This window comes from Leuresthes tenuis, unplaced genomic scaffold (assembly GCF_036924035.1).
Source record: "Leuresthes tenuis unplaced genomic scaffold, fLeuTen1.0.hap1 SCAF_4, whole genome shotgun sequence".
Lineage (NCBI taxonomy): Eukaryota > Metazoa > Chordata > Actinopteri > Atheriniformes > Atherinopsidae > Leuresthes > Leuresthes tenuis.
This window is the reverse complement of record NW_027325358.1, coordinates 3,979,773-3,999,470: the sequence shown is the minus strand read 5'-3', so window position 1 is coordinate 3,999,470 and position 19,698 is coordinate 3,979,773. Positions and strand designations below refer to the sequence as shown.

Here is a 19,698-nt window from a genome sequence, read left to right as displayed (position 1 = left end):
ATTATAATATATTTATAAATAGCTACACCGTGCAGCCCCTCTGTAGTTACTTCCTGGTTTTTCTATGGCTTATTCATTTATTTATTCCCGTATTCTTCCTTCAGTGTTCACATCTTGTCATTAATCGTAGTTTTCCTCAGTTGTCTTTTCCCTTAGCTTCCCTCCTCACTCACCTGTTGCAGCTGCACTCACTTCCCTCATCAGCATCCCTCTGTGTTTAAGCTCCGAGGCTTTGTTTGCTCTGTCAGATCCTTGCAACCTCGGGGAATACAACACAGTCTGGGTGCTGTTTTTTTGGCTCTGTTGTGCTTTCTAATAAATCACCCAGTCGAGTTTTCCATCTGCCACCAGACTGCTGATTTCTCTCCTCTCCAGCACAAACCATAACCCAACTTAAGATACTTATCATTGATTAAACAGATCTGAAAACCTGTAATGACTGATTTTTAAACAGAAAAGAGACACTTTCTTAGTTTTTATTTATCAGAAAGCCCAACACTTTTTAAGCTGACATACAGAAGAAGAAAGAAAATGCTGATAAATCCTGTAACTTTCACACTCACGTGCTCTATATGTGCATTTATACAAGACTAAAGCTGAACCTTTTTCCTCTGTCGGGGTTCAGTTGCTGTTAATGAGCGGCTTTTCAGGGTGCTGTGTGTTGTTCTGGCTGCTTTTGTAGGCCTCCCTCAGCTGCAGAAGGTCCCTCACGAGGCCAGCAAACTGCTCCTCCTGCGAACAACATTTATCGGTCAAGTTTGTCATTCAGCTCCTGAAAAAGGGTTCTTTCCACACTCTATATGCTTCAGTGGGAGCTGAGAGTTTGCAAAAACAGGTCAGGTGAATCATTTTATGAAGAGAAGAAGTTTTCCCGTGTTTTACCAACTCAAAAACCTATAAAAAAAGATGCTACCGTGGGTAATGTTACATTCCCAGATCAGAGGAGAAGCATTCAACCTCTCCATCTTTATCTCCACCCAATGTAAAGTTCATGCTACTTTCACTGTGCCTCATAAAGGGGAAATAAAAACTCCTAATCTGACCTCTAACAGGTGTTCTTTAATCATTTTCAGTCTGAAGCTGGATTTCCCGATTTGTCTGTGAACGCACCATCATCTGCTCCCTCATTACTAAAATATTCTTGCTAACTTTGATTAAAAGTAGGCTAAAGTCAGGCTCTAAAATATTGAAAAATGGAGACACAGTGGCAGAGTTTATTAAGCCTGAATATGAAGGAGGAATAGAAATGTGAGTTTTTTTACTGGAGAATTAAACGTCCGGCTGGTGTTTTAACAGTCTGGGCTCCTTAAACATGTGATTTGTGATGAGACTGTGGCTAAGAGAGGGATCTGTGTTTTACTTCTGTCCCCCTCAGAGTATTTTTTAACCTGTATTTCATCTGCAGGCAACATGGTTTTGTAATCGTCATTTGTTCAGTTAAAATGGATGCAAATAAAATGTGACAATAAAGGAAAACACTCCTTTAAAAAGCTGAATAGAAATTAATTACAGTTCAGGACATTTCATCCTGATTATGTTTAACATGTTTAGGTTTAAGTTCAAATTAATTGTGTGTTGTGTTGGTGGTAATGGATGAGATGAAGATGTGATATTTCTTATTTGTTTCTTTATTCTATGCACAACAGGCTGGAAAAGTGCTTCAATAAGCTTCATCAAGCTCTGCCTTAACAGAAGTATCTGATAATTACATTTTTCTTTCAGTTTGGTTTGTTGGTGTGAGCTCTGAGCATCTTTACTGTATGCTCAGTTGTACAGTAATAATGTGCTTTAAGGGTTAATTTGGTGTTTATTCATGCGTCTTTCTGTGTTTTCTGGACCAAAGCATGTCACAGACCTCTAGAAACTGTGGGAAAAATGGCCATAAAACAGTATCTTGTCTTTCGTGACATTTAAACATGCATAAAGTAAAACAAGATAGTTTGTTTGAGAGCTCGTTGGCTCCTCCTACAGTTGTTTTTGTCACATGAAAGAGGCAACAAAGATGTGAAGTGACCATAAAGCACAACAATGTGGTGCAGGGCTGGAAACCAAAGAAGTGAACTGTGATATCTCAGCCCTCAGGTGCTCTGGGAAACTTTCAGACCCAGAAATATGCATAACTAAGGTCAAAACAAGTCAGAAGCACACAGTTTTGGGGTTCCCACACTTCTCTGGTGTTGCTTTAACTCACTCAAACATAAATTAGCATCTCATCACATTATATAAAACAAAAGTCTTAAGTTTAAGTCGTGCATGAATGCTGTTCGTTCTGATTTTAAATGCTTTTGAAAAACTGTCTTATAGCACTTATGGAAACTGGAAACCCAACTTTTTTATAGAGCCTTCACAGTTTTGTCTGTTGTTGAATTAGATAAAAAAATGTATAGTTTTTATTTAGTCAAACATTTGTCTCTGCCTTCCTCACCAGCACATTCGTTCTCTCGGCTGCTGCCACGGCAACAGTTAGCCTCCGTTCATCTTCCTCCCTTTCCTCTTCAATCACACCAAGCCTGCAACAGACAGAAGAGATGCTCGTTTCACGCCAGCAACAAAAAAAATGTCCTGAAATCCAACTGATTACTGATGAGTTTAAGTTCCAGACAGAAAATAAAACCTTACCTGAAGGTGGCGCTGGCGAGCTGCTCCTCTCTCACAGCCAGCATGTCCCTGAGCTCGTTGACCTCGGCCTGCAGCACTGCGTTCTGGTCCTGACTCTGGATGATGAAGTCCTCCAGACGCTTGGCCATGTCCAGCTCGCGCTCCGTCACCTGCTCTATCCCCAGACGCAGCTCCGACAGCTCCTGAGCGTGCTGGTTGGGTTTCACAGGTTCATACAAATCAAGTTGTGAACTACTTAGCCAGAAGTGGGTCACTTTTGCAGCAGTTTAACATACCCTGTCCAGTAAGTTGAACTGCTCATCCTCTGCCTTGATCTCACTCGACTCCCTGTTGGGGTTGACTATCCAGGGAACCGGTGCAGGTGCACGTTTGATGCTGAATCCTGAAGAATCCTGAAGAAACACGATTAAAAGACTTTGTTCATGATTCTTTTATTCAACTAAACAAGCTTCAGGAGGGTAAAGAGGAATAAACAGCCGGTTGGTACTCACAGTATTCGGTAGAGAGATAAGTGGCTGGTTGGGGTCCGCCTCGGGCTCTTGGTCGGGTACCGGCAGAGCTTCAGAACTCGTCTGCCTCTTTAGGACTTGTTTCTTGTCGGGCTTTCTGTACGGAGCGCTCTGAGTTCTGGTGACTGGCTTCCTCTCTCTCATGCTCCTTCGAGCTCTTCCATCACTGAAGAACAAACAGATGAAGAGAGAAGATCTGTACTGTACTCATTTTGTATCAAACGTTGTATTCATTCATCTATATATTCACTGTTTTTATCAGTAAACACATCCTGCACGGTTAGAAAAGGTACCGTGTTCATAAGGACTCAGCCACAGATATTGGTCTTAAATCACTGTGTTAATGGTAAAATCATGGATGCTGCCTCCTCCAGACTAAAGAGGAGAGGGACTGTCCAGCTGGTTGTCAGCTCAGTTCAAAAGCCGAGCAGCTAGAACACAAGAATGGGACAACATTTCCCTCTCCAAGGTCCAGCAGCTGGTCTCCTCTGTTCCCAGATGCTGTTAAAAGGAGAGGGGATGCTGCACAGTGGAAACATGGACCTGTAACCTTTTAAGATGTGTTGCTGCCGTCAGATTCATCGTGAGAAAATATTTCTCATCAAACAGTAAAGTCCCCCTTTCAGCATTTGATGTTTTCTATGTTCTCCTGTGTCTGAACACCTGATTAATATCATAATCAGCCGCTGCATGCTCCAGCTGCATCTGTCTGAACTTTGGAATTTGTCACCAAATTTGAACAATATGATGCTGCTCCACGATCAATAACTTCTATTTTCATCCTTCAGTGTAGCTGTTCAGAGAAACTATAAAACCTTTAGTTGAACAGGTCTGACTCGAATACTTAAAGGAGAACTCCGGTAGTTTTAAACCTGGACCTTATTTCTGGCATGAAATACGTTCATCTACTCACCGAGAACAGTTTGTCGGCGTCCTTCGGAAGATATTTAGATTCCTCGAGATCCATATAACGGAGTGAACGGGGCTTAGAGGATGCAGCCTCTAAATAAGGCATTATCTGTCTTTATTTCACCAATACTTTAAGAAGAATGAATGAATGAACGTGTGCTATAGCTCTGTTAGCTCATAGCTGCTGTGTTGTTGTTATTGGAGGCTTCATCTACAAGAGGTTTGAGTGCACCAGTGAAATTAACAGAGTAAACCAGAGTAACCACATTCTACAGGCTCATTTTCCTCGTTCAGACTCTGCTTACATCATGACGTGTCACTGCATGATGATGTAAGCATTACTGCAGATGCGGGAGCAAACAAAATGTTTGACAGTTTTTTTTAAACTTCTCGACTGTACTTTGCTGTCACTTGCAAAATGTCAGGGTTAAGAGTCTAAAACATGCGGTTAAGGGTGAGAGAAATATGCCTAATTAGTGCTTACACACTTTAAAATTGACGGATTGCCACACTTCCCCACATGAAATAATATTCTACACATATCTTCAAACAGGAAGCATAACAAGCACTAAAATACAAGGAAAAACACGTCAAATGAGGAGGCAAAAAGCTGTCTCTAGTGTGCAAAATGAGTACTACAAAAACAGCATTTACCACGCAATAATAAATGATGTTTTTGCCTGTTTTTACAGGCTTATCATACCTGTCTCGTACACCTTTGGAGTCCATGGGAAGCTGCTGGAGGGACGACTGGAGAGGACTGTACTGGCTCAAGTCTTTAGGAGGAACATACACTGGCTTGGATTGTCCAGTTTGGCTGCAAAGAAGAGGCTGCTTTAGCCACAGTTTGAGCATCTTTATGATGCCACACAAGATGTAGGTCTTTCACATACCTGCTTACAATGATCCGGTGTGCTTCAGGACCCAGTGACTCTGTAATCTGGTTGAGAATTGAAGGGAGAGGGTGCAGCTTGTTCACCGTGTCCTGAGGAAGAAAAAAGAAGAGACAAGTTAGGTCTCATTTGGGATCAAAACATGGGATTATTGTCATGATACATGAACGATGTGTTTAATTGACTCATGAACCCTAAACTGATATGATGAGCAGTCAGTTAAAACTATAGATACTCAAATTATCACAAACCTTCACAACTACAGGGCTGTGTGAAGGTCTTGAACTACCTCTCATAATATATTTTCTTTATATGTTCCAGGAAAACAGGAGATATGTGCAGTGATTCATGCAAACATAAATGTAAATACAGTAAATAAGGCAAAAACAGAGCAAACAAGCTTTAAAGTGAATATCTGGTCTGAGCTCCTTTATTCTCCAGCACAGCCTGAACCCTCTGAGACGAGCTTTCTGTCATTTCTTTAAGGAGTCTTCAGGAATAGTTCTCCAGGCTTCTTGAAGGACATCCCAAAGCTCTTCTTTGGATGTGGGCTGCCTTTTGTTCCGTTCTCTGTCAGATGATCCCACACTGCTTCAATAATGTTGAGGTCCGGGCTCTGGGGAGGATTCATCCCTCCATAAGACCTGTTGCCACTGATTTTCAGTCCACTTCTTGTGTCATTTGGCACAGCTCAGCCTTTTCTCCCTGTTTCCCTTCCTTAAGAATGGCTTCTTGACAGCCACCCTTCCATGGAGACCATTTCTGATGAGGCTTGGGCCAACAGTAGATGGATCAGCTGAAGGTCCAGATGCATCTCTCAGGTCCTGTCAGGTCACAGGTGGATTTTTTCCTCTTTCTTAAGGACATCACTTTCAGATCCTGTTCATCTGCTGTAGATAGTTTTTTAGGCCTGACACTTCTTCTTTTGTCCTCCACTTGTCCAGTTTCCTCAAATGTTTTCAGGACACACTGCACACCATGCTGAGATATGCCAAGTTTTCAGCTAATAGCTCTTTGGGAATCACCTTGTTGCTGCAGAAATCCTATTTTCTGTCTGTCAAACTGTGTTATCGCTATAAAAATCGGAATAAATTCAGCCAATGTCCAAAGAAACTCTTTGAAACACCTTCAGAAAGCCTGGAGAACTATTGTTCAAGACCACTTTAGAAGATTACAAGTTTTTCTGGCAGCTTGGAAACAAAAAGGGACTCCTACCATGTCCTTTTGATAGATGATATCCACCAGCAGGCCATGGAGCACAGCTAAACGCAGGGGCAAATCCACGTAGCCATCAAAGGACGACATTGTAATGTCAGTGTCCTGACTGGACACTGTTTGCAGAAAGGACCTCATTCCATCCCAGTGCTGCTGCAGGAATTCATTCATGAAGAGCATGTACTCTTCCTTCTCACCAAACCTAAAGGGGAGCGAAAGGCTGGATTCACTCAAACCATTTCAGGGAGGTAATCATGCTCTTTAAGCTCTGTGCATTTCTGCTCAGATTGAATGTTCGAAGAGGCCACTCACAGGGTGAAGTTGGCCAGATTCTGGATGACTTTTGCGGTCAGGGTAAGGGTCCGCAGGGTGTTTGGTTCTGGATAAGGTTGTGTCAGGCCGAAAAGAGAAGGACTGAGAACAGCAGGACATAAGAAGCGAAGAAAGAGGGAGGCAGAGATGAGACGCTGGCCAATTTCTGCTCGGCCCAGGTCCATCCAGCTGGAGAAGATCTTGTTGAGTTCTTCAGGAAAAGGTCTGCAGACAGGAGAGTTTTCAGTTATCAGCCGTGCTAAACGGGATATGCTTTGGCTTTAATAAGCCGTCCTCTCTCACCCATGGATCTCAACAATCTTCTGCACCACCTCCTCGCAGGTTGCCCTCAGGTGAGCCTGGTTGTTTGTCAGGTCAGCGGGGGGGCATTTACGAGGGTCAACTTCACAGTTCTCCACTGAGGAGTAAAGGCGGGTGATGAAGTCCCCTGATCAAAGAGAAAACACATCGATGAAAACCCATCTGTCAAATTCACATTCCCACCCTTACCCCTGAGCTTCCTCACCTAAAGTGTCGATGAGGTACTTCTGTCCAACAAGTTTCATGTATTCATCGATGGCTTTGGTAGCCAGGGTGTTCTCTCTGAAGATTAAGGCTTCCTTCTCTCCAAGTCGCTCCACCTCTGCGCTGCCCAGATTGATGAGGAATTCCTGAGGCGTTCAAGTGAAAAACACACCTGTGATTATTCCCGTTTTTTTAAACCAGGTTGTGTCTAAGCTGTAAACGAAGTTGCGCTCATTCTCCACCTTGGCTTTGCCGATACTCTGGAGTACGTGGACCAGAGCTCCTGCCAGCTCCTCCTTCTCCTTAACATTCAGAAGTGGCTCCAAGCTTCTGCACATTTGCACATAATTCACCGTCACGTACTCCGCAAACTCTTTGTATTTTTCCATTGGCAGCACCTTCAGATTCTGGAAACGGGCCTTGATGCGGAGAGAAGCCTGTGGCCCCAGCAGCTCTTTGTTCCCTGCTGTGCCCGCGGCCTTGTATGGGGTGATGGGGTACCATTTCTCCTGATAGGTCCTCCCTTTAATGTCTGCCACGGGGATCGTCACGCTGCCCAGTGGGTGCAGGCTGGACTCATCTCGAGAGTGGCGCTTTTTCTTTGGGTCGTCCTCGCGGAAAAGGTGCAGACTGATCTGGGAGACAGAGGGCAGGTTGTCCAGCTCAAAGAATTCACCCCAGAAAAGTTGACACCCCCCAGCCACACCTCCACTGGACCCCAGCCCCCCTGAGGAGCCAGTGGTGGCGTCCGCAGCCAGGCTGGAGCGATTGGACGGCTTCCCGACGGCCCGACTGCTGGTGCGCGCGAACAGAGTTCCGTCCAGGTGGACCTCGCAGTAATAACGCCGTTTGGGTGGCAGATCCTTCGCTTCGTTAACCCACAGACTCAGAGAGTTCTCTGTGCGCTCAACGTTGTCCTGTGAAGATTTCAGCAGTTAAATCAGTGCTTTGATGCTGGGAGATGATTTTTCACCTCATTTCACCACATTTTTCGATGGCTCACCTTATTGGGCTGCGCGGCCCGTCTCAGGTCTTCAATCCAGCGGTCGCGCTCAGCAAGCGAGGTGCAGCCGAAGCAGTGGGTGTTCTCTGAGTTTATCACCTATAACACATTAAAGCCAACAGGACGGAGTCAGCCTGACTGGAATCACTTAATTTATCCCCGTGAGATTTTCACAGGTCACGGTTTACCTCAAAGCAGTACTTCTCCCCTAAAATGGAGCTGTGGACCGGCCTGATGACAGTGCTGGTGTCGGCACTCAGATCCAGGCTTCCCACTGCGCCCACTGGAATTGACAAAGAGTCCCGGGAACTATAGTGCCTTTGGAAAAAAGAAAGAGCTTTTAGAGTATTTAACCATTTTTTAGCTCTTTGCTATTCAAGGAGAACACTTTATCCAGCAGATATCCCTGAAAAACTGTGTTTTTACATTCTAAAGGTTTTAAGATCTGTGTTTAGTTATGAATATGATAGATTATATATTCTAATGTGCTCCCAGAAAACATTTTTTTTGGTATTATCCTGAAAGAAGACGTTTTAGTTGTTGCTTGTTGGAGCTCAACGTTGCAAAATAGATGTTCTCACTTTTAGTTTTTCCCGTTATAATGTAAAAATATAACTTTAAATCCCCCGATCAAGAAATAAAATGAACAAAAGCGACATTTTATATGACTTTCCCTGAATGAGCCGGAATTAAATGACTCAGTTATGTCGTGGTTTGTGTCGCAAAAGACATTCAGAGATCAGTTGTGATGAAATGTTGCGTCTCCTGAGGTCTGAACTGATCGAATATTTGGTGTTTGTTCCCCTGAATTTCAGCCCAGACGTCCAGTTGCTTATAATAATGATAATTATTATATTACCTTCCTTCTCAGCTGTTCTTTACTTTGTGCTAAACTGAATTAGAAGGAGAAGGAGCTAAACTAAGGTGATAAACATGCTGGACACGTATGAACCCGGTTGACCTTTCCTCCAAAGACTACCAGCGTGTTCTACCTGCTTCCTTTGCTCAGTCCCATCGTGGTCAGCTGGGAGGCGCTATTCCTTTTGGCTTTGTCAAGACGTCGTTTGATCAGCGCCTGAGGGGGAAGGAGGCAGGCATGGCGCATGAGTGTAATTAAATATTACATCAACAGGAAATACAGTGCGAGCACAGATATTATCTGTGGTGCCTTCAACACTCACCCTCACGCCGCCATCTTGGCTCTTTTGCCGAGGACCACCTGCTGGGCCCGCGGGGTCGGGGCTACATTCTGAGGACCAGGAGGAAATGGGTTAGTTGAGCCAAAGACACAGAAATAAACCACTTTTTAAGCTGTCCTTTCTATTTGGAGTTTATGTTTGCGGTCCAGTTTTAGTCATTTGTTCCACAGCTTCAGACAAAGACATTTTCCACAGCCTGAAGGTCCCCCTATAATAGGTCAGGAAGTATGATAGGTCAGATATTAATGACGTCTGCTCTGAGTTGATTGAAGAATGTAGATTCTTTGATGGGCGTTGGCTGTAATTAATGTACTTGGGTTCAGATGTGCGCTCCCTGCTCTTAAAAGTCAAAATTTCTGCTTTCTGTGACTCTTTTATGGACTTTATGTTGGCGTCTCCCAGACTTCTCTCAGTCGCCTTCAACTGGTGCAAAATGCTGCTTCTTCCCGTCTTTTAACCAACACTAACAGACCTGTGTACATCACTCCTGTTCTTAACTCCCTTCATTGGCTTCCTGTCCTTTATAGAATTGATTTTAAACTTTTAAAGTTTGTTTTTAAAGCTCTTAACGGCCTCACCCCATCGTATTTATCTGAGCTTTTAACTGTAACCCTGGCAGAGCTCTGAGGTCAACAAATCAACTTTTGCTGGAAGTGTTCAGGTCAAAATACAAGCCCTGGGGCCCCCAGGCTCTGGAATAGCTCCCCCCCCCCAGATGTGTCTTATTTCTGACCTGGGCCTCTTTAAATCTAGGCTAAAAACATATTTATTTCAGATGGCTTTTAATACCCAGTAGTATGGTGACTCTTTTATATTATCTTATTAAATTTTGCTGTATTTTATTGCGTTTACTGTTATTTTATTGTTTTGTACTTATTCTTTTCTTTATTTATTATCTGCTGTAAAGCACTTTGGTACTGAAATGGATTGTTGTAAAGGGCTGTAGAAATAAATTACATTTACATTTACTCTTTTCTCAAACCTGTCCGGTAAAATGAGTAAAATGTTTCTGCTCCTGCGCCTCTGACAGCACATATTTCTACACATTTATAAAAAAAACATTCACCAGTGAAGTAATACACTCAGATTAACTCACTCAGGATGTGGTTTTTAGCTAGAAGCTGATAGTATCAAGTAAGTCAAATGCAAACTTCACTAACAGTAATTCTTCTAACTAAAAGCTTTCCAGTGGAAGAAATGAAATGCGTCGTAGCGTCTCTTCTTTAATCCTGTACAGATTTATTCTCTTTGCTTACCCAAAGCCCCACCACAAACAATCCAGCGTCTAAATCCCATCATTTAGTCCGAAGGTGTGTGGCAGTCTTGTTACTTCAGCATCTGTGTCTTTAGCATTTCCCGGAGCTGTTCAATAACAAGCGTCGCTCCTGACCGAGCCGAGCAGGCTAATCAGTGAAGGTTCATCACTTCAACAGCACAGAGCAGCTTAGAGCTTCTTCTAAGCAAAGTGTCTGAGCTCAGTGGAAGCAAGATGACTCTCCCCTCCCTGTGCTGCTTCTTCTTCTTCTTCTTCTTCTTATGCTCGACTAGTCATTGGACAGCTAGAACACTCAGCTATGATACCATCTTCCTCAAAAAAACTTGCAGAGGAAGCAATTTGACAGTCACCCACACAAATTAACATTCAGCTATTTCCTCTGTGACTGTGTACAGAATCATAGTTCGAGCTGGAGGGAGTTGTGCTGGTCGTGCTTTGCTTCACTGCATCTAAAAAACCCCATAAATCTGTTTCTCACTTTGATTAATGTGTGCGTGTGTGTGTGAGTATTGACCTGTGTCGATATCTACGAGGTTCTGCATGCTGGGGTTGGACAAGCAGCTGCTGACACGGTTTCGGATCCACGTCGTTGGCTGAGAAGGACACACACACACATGCTAAAATAAGACAACTCTGGTGATTTGGAGCGGTCTGTGCTCTTTTGTAGGTGTGTGCTGGTACCTCATCCTCCTGAGAGATGAGAATTTGTCCATCCAAAAGGCTGCAGTTGCCGATGTCCCAGAGTGGGACCTCCTGAGGTGGGACCCATTGTAGTCTTGGGAGTTCAGTGGAGGCAGCTGATGTCGGTTCAACCTCCCCCAAATCTGTTTGGACATCGCACACAATTACTGAACTCACTCTGCAAAATGAGTCACTTTGAGGAGCTAATGGCGATGTTTCTAATCTACAGATTCCCCGCCAGCATAACTGGAAGCACATGCAAACCCCTGTTTGTTTTTCAGCTTTGGTAATTGTGGCATGATGACACTTATCTTACTGATCTTATCTTATTTCATGACAACCCAGGCTGACGTGCACACTTCATCGTTTGCGTGGTTAACCAGGATGTAAATACAGAAAGATGAAATAAGGCACCAATCAAACACTCACACCTTTTGAATTTTGATCACATAAAAACCTGCCTCTGTTTGACTTGTCTGATGATCACAGACGGTTCAGACTCACTGAAGAGTCATTTTCTTTGGCGTTTTCTGTGCGTTTTCTCCCACTAACATGTTCCTTTAGCATCTGCAGAGTCTGAGTCTGTTCATTCCCGTGTGACAAGTGAACATGAGGACAAATCCAATCAGTCTCGCAGCAAAATGTGAAAAAGTAACGAAAACTTCATCCGTCGTCTCGTGTCCACAGAGTCGCTGCATCTTGTGAAATGCAAATGTGTCACAAAACACCTGTTGCATCATGTCCTATTAGTTAAACTCTCACAGATGTTTTAAAGTAAAGTACTGAGGATTCGTTACGGATTTACACATTATTTTAGGTTAGGGCATGAAATAAAACACACACTGTTTAACCCACTGAATATTCTGCAGCTGAAAGACGTCTGAATGGTTCATATGTTCAAAACTGGAAGTTTATTGTATTTGCAGGCAGTGATTAAACATATATTCAGCTCAGAGTTCACCAGGATTGTATTTACTCTAAAATTAAAAGCGTCGTGCCGTCAGTTTAATAACCACAGCTATTCGTAGCACCATCACCGTGTCAAACTGCTCATTTAGAGGATTTTAGGATATTCTGCATGTGAAAAGCACAAGAAATGTGCCATATTCAGCTGCCTTTATGTTGTCCTGTACCTTCTTGTTGATAGTATACAGCTTTTTATCTCCATACTAATACAATCTGATCGAAAACAGTAATGCATTGAAATTATATCCACACAAACAAATATTTCCTCCCTTTGAACTCAACAGAACAAAATAATTACATGTTTTTTACACTGAAAAATGGGTTCTTGGACATTCAGACCAAACAAAAACATGAAGATCCGTTTTTTGTGGGGTTTACAGACTTCAGTTGTGCATCTTAAACATTTATCAATGTTTGTGTCATACATTAAAGACTAAAAAAGGACTGAACTGCTCATATTCATGGCTAAATGAGAGTTATGGCCAATCACCTTTCGTGGTCACTGGGAACATGACGTCTCATTTCCTTTTCCGGTATGTTTGGCAGCTGAGACTCGTGCTCTCGACTATAAATACGTAACATGTTGGACGCTCAAACTAGAGGAAGGACTGGTTCCACGTTGTGGAGGCTTGAAAAACAATACAGATTTCGTGTTCATCAGCCCTAATACAAAGCCTTCTGTTACGTGACTTTCATGAGACTGGGATGATTTTTCAGACCTGATCTTTGTGTTTTAACCTATCAATCTGAGGTTTAGTATCAGTAAGTTTCATTGTGTGGAAAAGACTCAGATCATTATTTTGTGCCAGGCAACATCAGACTTCACTTAAACATTTCTTTCCTATTTTTTAAAAAACAAATAAACAGATATAAAAGTACTGAATAACTTGTTTATTTAATAATTATGCACCAGTAAAACAATCTTAACCATAAAAATATAACATGTGTAATTGGTTCAGTCAGTGCAATTAAGGATTCAAAATATTAAATAATAAAGGAGCTGAAATTGATTAAAAAAACAAAAAAACAATAGCTTTACTAGCTTGGTTGGTATACTTTCAAAATAAATCAGTTCTTTATATAGTTTAGTGCAAATGGGAATTAAACATCCATTACAAAAGCATCTGAACAAAACAATAACTTCTCTAGTTTGGTAAAAACTAAAAAAGAAAAAATCTGAGGTAGTCCAAACTTAGATTTTTTCACCACTAATGGGGGCAGAAGGCCCTCGAATGAAGGCCAAAAGGCCCATTGTCACGATACCCGATCCAAATATCGGATCGGTGCATCCCTCGTTTTAACCGATAAACATCTTGAGTTTTTAGGTTTATCCCGATGTGGATTGACTTTTCTGTACGTTTCTGACGTATACATAAAAGAAAAGTTCAACCACCTTCAAAGTTCCTTTGAGAAACATTTTGGGTGACTTTTAGGCAGAAATATGATATAGAATTCATCACCGTGCGTTCACTGATGTAGAATCTTACGTGTTGTAAGAGAAAATTACTGTAGGACTGGCGCTGTCACATTTATTGTGTCAGCAGTAGTTTGAGGGGTCAATTATTTGGTTGCAATCTGTCATTTGTGCCACTAGATGTCAGTAGAACCGCTGGACGTTTGCAGGAGCTGTCTGATTTACAGCCACCGTACAGACAGGCAACAGCCAGGGCAGCTTGATGCAGCTTGATGCATCTTGATGTATTGAACATGGTGCTGTTGTATTTATGAATTCTATCTCGACAGCGTGGCGTTGCTTTGTTGTGTTCAGTCACACATAAACAGGATTTCTGGGTAATTTGATTATTGTGTGGATATCTGGAGTTAAGCTGGAGTCTTTTTGCTTTTAAAAGGGGTTAAAAGATGACATACATTTGACAGGCGTGGTACTGTACTGCTAACGCCTCCTGCTTCTCACATTAATGCAGAATTCAGTGTTTGTTTCGTCTTTATTTCTTAAGCCACTCCAGCTTTTGTGACTGAAAGAACTTTGGACTATTTGAGCTACATTTTGTGTTAGCTTAGCTTCACTTACGGGCTAACCCGGTGATCTCTGGTTATTTTCTAGCATTCTTTTAAGGTCCTTTAACTTTAACTTCTCTAGGAACTGCCCTTTAGCTTGAAAGTTTAATTTATTTTTGGATTTCTCTCAAATGTTGGCTGCAGATGTTTCTCACAGCCACAGCAGTCTCAGTCTTTTCAACAGAACTAAGACCTGTGTTTTAGCCTTTTTCCTGCGTTTTCATGCCAGTTGCATCATAACTAGGCCCAGCCAGTTTCTGCTGAAACATTGTCATGATTCTACCTTATTGTATCTACTGAACAACGTGACAAAATCAATGAGCTTCAAACCGATCTTTACAGCCAAATTTATATTAATTCAAAGACAACTCTTCATTATAGCATTAAAAGGCCAGCGACTGACCTCGAATCGCTCATTTAGAGATCCTGGATTTCAGTAGAAGCTTACAACAAAGTTATATTTCCTGCTACTTATACGTAAATGAATGACTTCCACATTTTGCAAAATGTCAACCCAGTGATTGTTGAGTTAGTTGCATCTGTTTTTCAAATATTAAGTTCCTTCTTAGGTTTATATCAAGTTTAGGACTGGGGTTAAATTCAGATTCATTTTTCACATATTGCTGCTAAAATGGTGACACATGCCCCACCTAGAGCTGCGTGTTACTGGAAGATCGGTGAAAAAAATAACCTTAGACTGAGTAAATAGAGATGTATTTGCTCAACATAAATGCATTGAGTTTAAGGGTTTGTTTACATACATTTATTGAGTTTAACAATCTTAAATATATTACATTTATGTTAAGCAAACATTGTGATTCAGCCAGTCTAACAGGTGGTTATTCTTTACGTGTAGCATGAGGTGTGCGATTTGCTATTTGAAAAGCATTGCTGAGTGCACTTTAACATTCACACACAACCATAATTTGATAGAATTTGATTAACGCCTCGTTTCTACATTTGAGTTCTGTGCAGTCAGACCACGAGCTCCTACCTGGCAGTAAATTGTGAGTGCTGTTGCGACTCTGCAGCCTGGGCCTCTTGAGCTTCTGGGTCACGGTCATCAGGTATTTTTTAAAGAGCGCCCCTCCGCCTCCTTTCTGCGAGGGGTCAGTGGAGGGGCCTCCTGAGGCCTCTGCAGCAGCAGCAGATGAGGATGAAGCTGGCTGCGCTGAGCTGCCAGCGCTGGAGGAAGGGGTCAGAGCTGACAAAAGGGACCCGGGAGGTTCCGACAGGGCTCTTCTGAACGGGTTCTTCCTGGTCCCCCCTGCTGCTTTATCAGGCTTGGCTCCTTCTGCACTTTTCCCACTGGATGGGTTCTTGTCCCCGGGGTCCTCGCTCAAGGCTTTGCGCCAGTTTTGCATCACGCTCCATTTGTTGCTGGAGGCCTTCTGAATCTTATCGACAGTAGATGTGGAGGAAGCTGCTCCTCCATCTCCTTCTTCTTTCATCTCGTTGAGCGTTCCCTTCGAGCCCGTGTGCCACTTGTATGTGTTGAGGGCGTCGGTGGTCTCAGATGCCTGAGGAGCCTCAACAGGGGACTCCTTTTCCTTCTCTGGGGATCCCCGCTCCTTCAATGTTGGCAGAGCTGCAGGCTCTGAATCCTTCTCCGCAGTGCCCATTGCAGATTGTTTGTCTTAATTTTTTCCTGTTTGCATCAACCACTTTCACAGGAGACTTCTAGCTGCTTCCCTTCTGATTTAGCTCTGTCTCATGCATGCTAAGGTAGACAAATCTACTCTCGTTCTATCTCTCCGCTTCTCTCATTTCCTGTCTTACAAAGACGTTATCCGTCAACAACACGCGAGTAGCAGCTTTGCCTGTGGTTGCTTTGCTGCAGCACCCAACTCTTCTTTCACAACGGCTGTTTGCTTCCTCATTAAATGACACAGAGAAGTTAACCTATTTATAAAAATCTCATTATTTTTGGTACTCTTTATGTTTTCAGTCAATGCTTCCTCTCCCCTCTTCTTCTCGTTCCGTTTTTTATGTCTAAGTTTCTTTCTTTTTAATTCAAATGAGCTTTTCTAAAATGAAAAAAGGAGCCAGGGTGTGTTTTAGAAAATAAAATCAGCTTTTTATTTATGCATAACATAAAGCAATGAACACAGACGCTGAGGTCAAAGTCAGATTCACTGCAGGTTTGATGCTGGTGGTTAAAAGCTCCACCTTTACCCAGCTGAGGTAAACATGTTTGTCTCTCAGATCTCGAGCTGTTGAAATATGAAAATATGGCTTTAGAAGTTCTTGCCCACTTAAAATTTATGAAGCTACTCATTGACAGATTTAGTCAAATATAGGAAAATTCTAGCTTGATCACTGAAATGTGGGTGCTCATAAATAAGTTATAAGTTCAAATGTGGTTATTAAAAATGTTGTTTTCCACAGGGGGTTATAGGCTCAGTTTGTTCAACCGTGATATTAGAAAAATAATAATAATATCCACTTTTTTTGGGCTACCTGTGGGCGTTTGGACTGTCGACTGTTGAGATCAGTTTCCTGTTGAAACAACCCTGCATTTCCTGCTCAGATCAGTTTTTTCAGACGCTGAAAAACCACTTCCTGCTCTCATGCGGCTCTCAGCTCGAACACACCTGCAGGATATTTCCGTGTCTCATCTGGACTCAATGCAACTGATAATGTCAGTGGTTGTCTGGTGGGAAGTCGTGCATCGATATCAAACTACCGAGGGCAGAACAGAACTCCTGGTATCTGGAATTTGTGTTTCTTTGTCTGCTTCCTTCTTTATGTTATCTCAGAGTCTGCTTGAAATTGTTATCTGAAAACCAGATTAAAACAGGGGCATTCACTCGTCTTTTTTTCAAAGAAAACAGTTCAAACCACCCAAGATGACATATTTGTCTTTGTTCTGGAAGACCCTCTGCTGGCTGTATTTTGGTATTGATAATGACGTTGAAATGATGGTGATGATACCTGCATACAACCTGAACAGGTCGCCGGGACACACGAACCATGAATGCACTCACTCCAAAGGTCGATTTAGAATAAGCAATTAACACAACATGCATGTTTATTTTGGACCATGGGAAGCCAGAGTACCCAGAGAGAACCTGTGCATACACAGCAAAAACATGCTAACTGCACACAGAAAGGCCCAAGCAAGGATTTAAACCAGGAACCCTCTCGCTCTGAGGTGATGGTGCGAACCACCACACCACCGTGCAGCTCTAATCACATAATCACAAAGACTAGATTAATGAATAGCCTTGGTGTTGCATTTCTCAAACAAAATACTTGTACATGTCCAGATAGTCAAATGAGTCTGCAGTTAAAAGAGAGTTCTTCACAGCTTCACAAGCTGATGCATCAGGATGATTAAGGATTGTAAAACTCTTTCATGGAGGTATTTCAACCCAGAATGTGGCCAAATATGATTGCTGTTCACAGTAAGCTGTGTCTAAAATGTAAATGTAATTGTAAAAGTGAAACATACAGTTAGACCAAGGAAGAAGTCAGAAACTCAGGACAGCAATAAACTCAGGTCTGAAAATAGAAAATGTACAGCAAACGAAATTAAAAACAAATTTGTGAAGAAACTGAAAGAAACCAGCTGAAGGCAAATGGGATTTCCATTCAGAAAAGTCAACTATAAACCATCAATAACACCTAAAGAGAAGAAAAGCAGGTCACAGTGGGCTGAAGAGAGGCAGCCGTGGACTGTGGAGCTTTGGATTTCTAGTCTTTTCTATTTATCTTGTAGTTCGCTGGTTCTTTAGTTGGTATTTTGTTTGAACCTTATTCCTTGCATTTGATCGTCAGTCTTTAGATTGAATCATTTCCCCTAAAGGTCCTCAGTTGCCTTGATCTCTTCCCCTGGTTTCTTCCAATCGGTCACAGCTGAAAACAGAATATTATCTTTAACTTTATTTTATTTTCCCTTTAGCTTATATTTTTCTCTAAGAAAGTGTCCCTTAAACAGTTCAGTTGTACTCAGACACGTTGTGTTCATAGAACACTGACTTTTCTTGCACCTGTTACCTTTATCATCCACTCCGATGTGGCAGGTTGTTCATTAGCACCAACCACAGCACTGAAGCTGATAAACGGGTCATGAACTTTGCCAGTATTTCATCACAAGTCATAGTTCTGGATTTAACTGTTGCTGTGATGAAAAGTTAGCTCATGCAAAGGCATTACAGCTAGTTCTGGATGATTACTCAAATGTTTCACCTAAAACCACTAATGTTAATCTGTCCCTGCAACACGAGTGTTTCAGAGTTTGTGATAATCCATCTGTAAAGGTGAATATGCCTCTGGATGAACCACAACTCTGATTCAGATGAAGATTAAGTTCTGCACAAGCCTGCTAACGATGCATTGATCTGAATCAGGCGTGTTAAAGCAGGGAAACATCTAAAACCTGTAGAACAGCGGCCCTCGAGGACCTCTTTTCATCTCTGCTCAAGATGAAAAGAGACTGTGTGGAAAATTCACAAAGCAGCTAACACTGTGACACAAACGTGCACATTCACAGCGTACTGCAGTTTGTGGCTGTGGCTTATGTGGAGGGCTCTTCCATATCTGTGCCACTAGATGGCAGTAGAGCATCAAATTACTACAGGAAGTCTGCAATTGAGCCTGACAGCAACGCTGAATAATTCACACCAGAAAATAATTAGATCAATGTGAACTGCTTCGTTTGGTTCACAGACTTACAGCCAATTCAGATTCACCAAATGTACACTGACATGAGTCTTTCAGGCTGTGGGAGGAATCTGGAGAAAACCCGCACTCAAATTCTGTAAAGCTCACTCATAAATCACCACGTTCAGCTGATTTTAAAAGCATAGGAGACTGGGAGATTGATGTGTCTGTGCAGCAGTGAGTAGTTGTGGCTCTTCAGTCTGTCCTAACTGGCAAGATGCAGGAGAAGGCAAACCACGAGCAGGTTAAGAGTTCAAATTCACCACATTATGTGTATCTTTCCTAAACTCTGAGTGTTTATCCAGTCACTGTAAAACATTAATGAAGACAAGCCAGATGAGTTGGAAATGGGGCTCCTGCTACTTTAACATTTAAATCCTGTTTAAACTTTTATGCTGGCAGAAGTCTCGAATGTCCACCGTCCAAATGAGTTCATCCATACTGCGTAAGGACCAGCACTTGTTCGCAAAGCTCTTTACGTGACCGCAGCTATCAGATTCCAACACCAGTATTGATTACCTGTGGCCTAAAATGACTGAGTCCATTTACACTTGAGGTTTTGGCGTTTTGCCCAGGTCACACACGTAAGAAGGTGCATGAAACCTAAAGACGCAGCTAAACAGCTCAATGAAGCACACCACGGTGCAAGCAAGAGGACTTTTGTTGCTAAGATTTCATGATTCAGTTAGTTTAATCTGAAATTCAACAATGGATACTGCAAAAAGTAAACAATGTTTTACATATTCAGACAAAATAGAATAATTACATTACAATTCAACAATGGATACTGCTTTAAAGAAAGTGCTATGTTTGCTCTTTATAGAGACAATGTGGCCACAGTGTCATCAAATTTTTAATGAATGTGTTCCTCTTTACCCTCTGAGGCCTATGAAAAATGATGCATATC

At 42.2% G+C, this 19,698-nt stretch overlaps 1 protein-coding gene across 1 annotated transcript; it reads right to left on the bottom strand.

The window, feature by feature from the left end:
- Positions 1-496: 496 nt before the first annotated feature.
- Positions 497-10,534, bottom strand: rasal3 (RAS protein activator like 3). Its single transcript, XM_072384149.1, has 17 exons — positions 10,441-10,534; positions 9,167-9,234; positions 8,978-9,060; positions 8,174-8,303; positions 7,986-8,084; positions 7,225-7,899; positions 6,984-7,128; positions 6,761-6,905; positions 6,458-6,682; positions 6,146-6,347; positions 4,931-5,022; positions 4,741-4,854; positions 3,107-3,294; positions 2,895-3,001; positions 2,620-2,810; positions 2,426-2,510; positions 497-732 (listed from the first exon to the last, which is right to left on the bottom strand). The coding sequence occupies exons 1-17, from the start codon at positions 10,481-10,483 to the stop codon at positions 622-624; spliced, it is 2,703 nt and encodes a 900-aa protein (XP_072240250.1). The 5' UTR covers positions 10,484-10,534; the 3' UTR covers positions 497-621.
- Between the last annotated feature and the right edge of the window lie 9,164 nt (positions 10,535-19,698).